At 44.6% G+C, this 7,500-nt stretch overlaps 2 protein-coding genes across 3 annotated transcripts in view; both read left to right on the forward strand.

Annotated features, from left to right (window-relative positions):
* Nucleotides 1-2,411, forward strand: part of LOC117776634 (retinol dehydrogenase 13) — a 12,265-nt gene extending 9,854 nt beyond the window's left edge. Inside the window, exons 7-8 of the mRNA XM_034610751.1 lie at nt 1,573-1,777; nt 2,033-2,411. Of these exons, the coding sequence (XP_034466642.1) occupies nt 1,573-1,777; nt 2,033-2,138 (311 nt within the window). The 3' untranslated portion in view covers nt 2,139-2,411. The remainder of the gene's footprint in view (nt 1-1,572; nt 1,778-2,032) is intronic.
* Nucleotides 2,412-4,114: 1,703 nt separating this feature from the next.
* Nucleotides 4,115-7,500, forward strand: part of plekho1b (pleckstrin homology domain containing, family O member 1b) — a 10,306-nt gene continuing 6,920 nt past the window's right edge. For both annotated transcript variants that reach the window (XR_004616464.1, XM_034610750.1), the window contains exons 1-2: nt 4,115-4,562; nt 5,200-5,346. Coding sequence is in view for 1 of the 2 variants with exons in the window: in XM_034610750.1 (XP_034466641.1) it covers nt 4,536-4,562; nt 5,200-5,346 (174 nt within the window). In the remaining variant the exon portion in view is untranslated. The remainder of the gene's footprint in view (nt 4,563-5,199; nt 5,347-7,500) is intronic.

Raw genomic sequence — 7,500 nt, forward strand, 5'->3', positions numbered from 1 at the left:
CAAACACTAAACATCACACTCCCAGGTCCCCACAAACACTAAACATCACACTCAGAGGTCCCCACAAACACTAAACATCACACTCACAGGTCCCCACAAACACTAAACATCACACTCAGAGGTCCCCACAAACACTAAACATCACACTCAGAGGTCCCCACAAACACTAAACATCACACTCCCAGGTCCCCACAAACACTAAACATCACACTCAGAGGTCCCCACAAACACTAAACATCACACTCCCAGGTCCCCACAAACACTAAACATCACACTCCCAGGTCCCCACAAACACTAAACATCACACTCAGAGGTCCCCACAAACACTAAACATCACACTCCCAGGTCCCCACAAACACTAAACATCACACTCCCAGGTCCCCACAAACACTAAACATCACACTCACAGGTCCCCACAAACACTAAACATCACACTCACAGGTCCCCACAAACACTAAACATCACACTCACAGGTCCCCACAAACACTAAACATCACACTCCCAGGTCCCCACAAACACTAAACATCACACTCCCAGGTCCCCACAAACACTAAACATCACACTCAGAGGTCCCCACAAACACTAAACATCACACTCACAGGTTCCCACAAACACTAAACATCACACTCACAGGTCCCCACAAACACTAAACATCACACTCCCAGGTCCCCACAAACACTAAACATCACACTCACAGGTCCCCACAAACACTAAACATCACACTCCCAGGTCCCCACAAACACTAAACATCACACTCAGAGGTCCCCACAAACACTAAACATCACACTCACAGGTCCCCACAAACACTAAACATCACACTCCCAGGTCCCCACAAACACTAAACATCACACTCACAGGTCCCCACAAACACTAAACATCACACTCACAGGTCCCCACAAACACTAAACATCACACTCACAGGTCCCCACAAACACTAAACATCACACTCCCAGGTCCCCACAAACACTAAACATCACACTCCCAGGTCCCCACAAACACTAAACATCACACTCACAGGTCCCCACAAACACTAAACATCACACTCCCAGGTCCCCACAAACACTAAACATCACACTCAGAGGTCCCCACAAACACTAAACATCACACTCAGAGGTCCCCACAAACACTAAACATCACACTCAGAGGTCCCCACAAACACTAAACATCACACTCCCAGGTCCCCACAAACACTAAACATCACACTCACAGGTCCCCACAAACACTAAACATCACACTCCCAGGTCCCCACAAACACTAAACATCACACTCACAGGTCCCCACAAACACTAAACATCACACTCCCAGGTCCCCACAAACACTAAACATCACACTCACAGGTCCCCACAAACACTAAACATCACACTCACAGGTCCCCACAAACACTAAACATCACACTCAGAGGTCCCCACAAACACTAAATATCACACTCACAGGTCCCCACAAACACTAAACATCACACTCACAGGTCCCCACAAACACTAAACATCACACTCACAGGTCCCCAAATTCTGAAGGAATTGTTTTCTTTATTCTTTATTTGCATCTGATACTGACTGTGTATGTGGTCTTCAGGTTCTGGAGTTTCGTCGTTCTGTCTCCACCCGGGTGTTATCCGGACTGAGCTGGGTCGTCATGTTCAGGGCTGGTTTCCCCTGCTGGGGGCGCTGCTGAGCCTCCCCTCCCTGCTGCTCATGAAGACACCAATTCAGGGCGCTCAGACCAGTGTTTACTGCTCCATCACACCGGGTCTGGAGGAACGATCCGGATGCTACTTCAGGTAAAGGCTGGGGGAGGAGTCTGAAATACAATACACACCAGCTCAACACACAAAATGTTGAATTTCATGGCACAGGTGTTTCACACAGACTTTATTTAATATTACTTATTTATTATTGATTTGTGAGTTTAACTGAAAATATTCTCAGTCGTCATGGGGACACGGGGTCTTTAGGAGTTTTGCATGTGAAGACACAAAGAGAAAATGACGTTGTCCTCCCAAGTCTGAAAAACAAACGTGTGTGTGTGTGTTCAGTGACTGTGCAGAGAAGGACGTTGCTGCGGGGGGGCGGGACGATGCTGTGGCGAGGATGCTGTGGGAGGAGAGCGCCCGATTGGTTGGATTAAAGGACACGTGCTGACCTCTGTGAACAGCAGGGGGAATTGAAGGATCAGACAACAGCGCCCCCATCACTGTGATTGACAGCTGACTAGAGCCAATCAGAGGCATCAGTCCAGAGTGATAAGAATATCAATGAATACAACTTTACTTCATTACATCATAATAATATAATAAATATTCATCAGTATTCAGCGAATATGAAATAAAAATATTGTTTTTCTGCAGAGTGAAGAGTGAGTGGAGTGTTCTACTGTGACCTCTGACCTTTGATCTATGTCTGTTTGTTTGATTCAAACTTCTCAAGATACAAATCATCTACAAACACCAACATTTTTCATTTCTGGGAAAGTTTCAAGTGAAAGTTTCATGTTTGTTTTGTGGATTAAATATAATGATGATAACAAGATGATGTGTCATCAGTTTTATCTTTGGATTTAATACAGAAGTTAAATTAACATCACAGTTTTATCTTTATAAACGGAATCAGAATCAGGGGGGCAGAGTCAGTGTGATGCAGGGGGCTTGTTTGTGAGCCCCCCTATGGGCAAAAAACTGTTCAGGTGGCGCGAGGTTTTGGTCTTGATGGCCCGGAACCTTTTTCCAGATGGGAGTCTCTGGAATAGGTGGTAGCCGGGATGGGAAGGATCAGCAATGATCTTGCCTGCTCTCTTCCTGGTCCTGGAGTGGAACAGGTGTAGGAGAGCCGGCAGGTCACAGCCGATGACCTTCTCAGCTGACCGAATGATCCGCTGCAGTCTGCCCTTGTCCTTGGCAGTGGAGGCAGCGAACCAGACGGTGATTGATGCGGTGAGGATGGACTCAATGATGGCCGTGTAGAACTCGACCATCACTTTCTGCGGCATGTTGAATTTCTTCAGTTGCCGCAGGAAGAACATCCTCTGCTGGGCCTTCTTGATGATGGTGGTGATGTTCTCAGCCCACCTCAGGTCCTGTGCAATTATAGTCCCCAGGAATCTGAAAGACTCCACTGTTTTAACTGGGGAGTCGCACATGGTGAGGGGGGCGGTTTGGGCTGGGCTCCTCCTGAAGTCTGCTATCATCTCTACAGTTTTCGAAACGTTTAGCTCCAGGAGGTTCTGGCTGCACCAGGAAGCCAGGCTGTCAGCCAGGCTGTCAACTTTTTTTTTTACAAAAAAAACTATGTAAAGAAAAAGTTGTTTCAGTTGCTGACGTGAATTTTTTATGCTAAAAAAATTGAGACAAGCAGGTTGTGCTGGTTCTGTGTTACTTTTAACAGTGGAAATGTGTCGTCGCTAAGTTTTCTGATCGAATCAATCAACGGAAAGTCAAATGTCATTTATGGTTTATTCATTTCTTTTAACTGTTTTTGTTTTAATTGGTAACTGAACTAGTTACGCATTGATGATGATTGGGTTAGGGTTAGGGTTCTGATGACAATACTGTAACCTTTAACTTTTACCTATACTATACTGTGAAGGGCTTTGAGTGGCCATCAAGAAAAGATCTGTATAAATACATTTATAAAAACTGACTCCTGAGCCTGAAACCTGTGTTCTGTGTAGTGACCAGCAGGGGGCGACTCCACTGGTAGTTTCTATAGAAGTCTACAGAAAGTGACTTCTCACTTTATAACGTCAGGAAACATTCAGGAGTTTCTGTCTCAGTCTCTAGTTTCAAGTCTTCTTCAAACAGCTGATGTTCATTTAGTGAATTATGATCATTTAGAGTCAAACAGACCATAAAGCACCGGATGTGTTGGGGGGGGTACCACAGAGTGATTGACAGGTAGTACCGTCCAATGGGTGCAGGTGGCAGGTGTATGTGGGCGTGCCCTCGAGCTCTCAACTCAGGCTCCACCCCCTTCCTCCTAATATGGTTACTTCTGGTTTCAAACAACCAAGATGTGAAACTGATGCTTCAGAGCAGCAGCTGACGTCTGATCTGTGGGCGTGTCAGTAAATAATCTGCACATCTGTCTGACCCACTTTGTTGATCCACACACACACACACACACACACACACACACACACACACACACACACACACACACACACACACACACACACTAGATGGGACTCAGGCGCTACATTATACATTAGACTTAACCGATGGGGGGCGCTGTGGGGCTGCCGAGGAGCCGCTGAGCCAGCGGGGAGTCCTGAGGAGGAGGAGGAGGAGGAGGAGGAGTAACCGGACACCGACTCACAGAGCGGCCCCCGGCCGGTCAGAGAGCAGCGGTGTCCGGCGGCAGCAGCACGGAGCAGCGGGGCGACGAGCGGAGCCACACCGAGCACCGACAGCTGAGGAGCGGCCGAAGCTCCGGTCCTCTCCCCGGACTTCAACAGCTGCTACCGGCTTCCCTTCTCCGCCTCCTCCCGCTCAACTGTGGAGGAATAACGGAGTTACCGAGAAGTGAAGTCCCGACACCGGCAGCATGAAGAAGAACTGCTCCGGAAAACGGGTGAGTGCCACCGGAACCGGCACTGGCCGCGCGTGACGGTTCTTTTAATCACGTTTAACCGGAGCGCGAGGAACAAAAGGATTCTCCTTTGAGGCTTTTGTTTTGAAGGAAACTCTGAACGATACATCACTCCACTTCCGGTTTTCACAATAAGAGCCTTACTGACGGTTGAAAGAGGAAAAGTGAGAAAAAGATACAAATACACAACAAACACACAATAAACTTACAATAAACACACATCAGTTACAAACAGATACACAACTAATTTAATTAGTTTGTTTCTATTTATCTGTTGATATTGTTTTTAATGTTTCTATTGTATTTTTATATTTATGTATAATTTATATGTATTGTTTATATTTATAAATTATTATAAATAATTATTCTATTACTAATATTCAATCAAAATGAATTTAGTTGCTTTTGTGTAATTATTTATTTCAGATTTACAGTTGTCTATCATAGAAGAAAAGAAAAGTAACAAAATATAAAACATAGTAACAATAATAATATTAATAATATAAAATGATAATAATAATAGTGGAGACAAAAGAAACCAGTGTGACGAGCTGAGATGTCTATTAAAATTTAGGTTGAAATCTTTAACCTGACTTCACTTCCTGTTTCCTGTGTACAGGGTCCGCAGGACTCTGCTTTGCAGAACCTTCAGCCCGATAAAGTGGGCTGGATCCGAAAGTTCTGTGGGAGAGGGATCTTCAGAGAGATCTGGAAGAACCGGTTCGTGGTCGTGCGAGGAGATCAGCTGTTCATCTGTGAGAAGGAGGTGAGTTGAGGGGGCGGGGCCACACCGTTAGCTGACCTATGATTGGAGGGGATCAGTAGCTGGTGCCTCGTTAACAACTTTAATTATTGCCATGGTGATGAGGTGTCATGTGTGATGCTCCACATCCTGTGACAACTTTTTAATGGACTTACAGAACGTCTGTAGGTTCTAACAGACCTTATTCTGATGCTCTCCAAGTTTAAAGGATCACTTTAAACAAACAAGAGAGATTTGGTGTCCAGGTGTGTAGTACTGTGTAGTACTGTGTAGTACTGTGTAGTAGTCTGTGATGTGTGGTTCCAGAAAGTTCCTCCTCCACTTTCTATGGTTGAAATTCTGCAGGAGTCAAGTTTCAGTCTGAGCTGCAGACACACAGAGGTCTCCGGTTTCACTGCTGTAACACAGGATGGAACGTCCTCATAGAACCCTTATCACACACAGAACATCTTCATAGAACCTTTATCACACATAGAATGTCCTGATAGAACTTTTATCACACACAGAACATCTTCATAGAACCTTTATCACATACAGAATGTCCTTGTAGAACCCTAAGCCTGAAGTCTACCTCAGAACATTTATCATTTCTGCTTCCAATCTATTTGCTAAACACGTCACTTTATTGCTGAAGTTGAAAAAATATCTGAGAGAAATTCTAGAACAGGAGTTTCAGACAAGGTTCTGAATTCTGAGCTGTAATAGACACAAGGACCCAGGAAGCTGTGGAACCTCCTCTTCCTCACAGTGGTTCCATGTTCAGACCATTTTGGTTCATGTGAAACTTCTGCTTTCAACAGCTCAACTTCCTGTTTGACCAGGAATAGAAACACTGTGTGACACCAGAGAAACACACACACACACACACACACACACACACACACACACACAGTTTATGACACAACGCAGCGTTTTAACTTCTTCGTTGCAGAAGAAGCGACTTCCTGTTTCTCCAGGAACGTAAACATGAATTCATTAGTTTTTATAAAGATCAGTTCTACGTGTGATGATAGAAAACATCAGAGAGCAGAATAATGCTCCTCAGTGCAGTGGTGCTGCTGAGGGGGGCCACCTTGATAGAGTAAAGGAGCGTCAAAATAACCAAAATAATTATTGTATTGATTGATTGATGTATTATTTGGGGGGGGGGGGGTTCAGATCACGATTTGATGGGGAAAGAAATCCTCAAGTAAACACTGATGACGTTAGCATTGTACATACATGTATAAAGTTTTAATGGTCTGTCACTCCTACTGAAGAAACCTACTTCCCTCTAGTATATACACTGTAGGTTCGGTGTGTGTGTGTGTGTGTGTCAGTACTGTGTGTGTGAGTGTGTCAGTACTGTGTGTGTGAGTGTGTCAGTACTGTGTCTGCCGGCTCTGCTGTTTTCTTACAGACATTATACCTGATAACTGAAATCTCATAATTTTCCTTTATGCCACTGTTTTGCTTTATAATGTTAAAACTCTTTTCTTTTTATTTAGTACTTGAAGGCGACAGAGCCACTGTTGTTTTTTGAATATTTTTAATAAAAGATGTGATTTATTTTAGTTTTTTTTACCGTGGTATCAAATTGGGTATAATCAGGGAATTTCATGGAATCGGGTGAAGGTGAAGTGTTTGAGTCAAAACAAAACCCTTCTGGAGTTTCAGGGGAAAACAGAGTTGCAGCGTTTGCACGTAGCCATTGGAAACTGGCGCACACTGCACACAAGCTCTTGCCCGAGGGCGTGGTCGGGCTGCACGTTAGCATCACTACTTCCGGTTGCGGACATTTGGCTAAAGACCTTGCTTCTGTAAATGACCTCGTTTCTAGTTGAATATGAAGGTCAAGGCTTCCGTACACTTGGTGACATCACAGGAGCAGGTTGTGTTTTTTCTGTTGTTTTATTAAGTTTGAAGTCTCAGCCACCAGTTACTTCAGCTGTATTGGATTCTGCTCTAACTCTGTTTACCCCTGAAACTCCAGAAGTGCTTTGCGGAGTCAAACACTCCCCCCCCCCATCGGCATAGTGGTGAGTAGATATTGAGGGAATTATCATTTTTGGGTGAACTATCCCTTTAAGATCCAGACGATCCAGAGTTAAAAACCACCAAGATGTAAAAATGTGACTTCAAACTGGATAAAAAGGTCAGAGGTCAGACTCGTTATGT

Source organism: Hippoglossus hippoglossus, chromosome 16, assembly GCF_009819705.1.
Source record: "Hippoglossus hippoglossus isolate fHipHip1 chromosome 16, fHipHip1.pri, whole genome shotgun sequence".
NCBI classification, from domain to species: domain Eukaryota; kingdom Metazoa; phylum Chordata; class Actinopteri; order Pleuronectiformes; family Pleuronectidae; genus Hippoglossus; species Hippoglossus hippoglossus.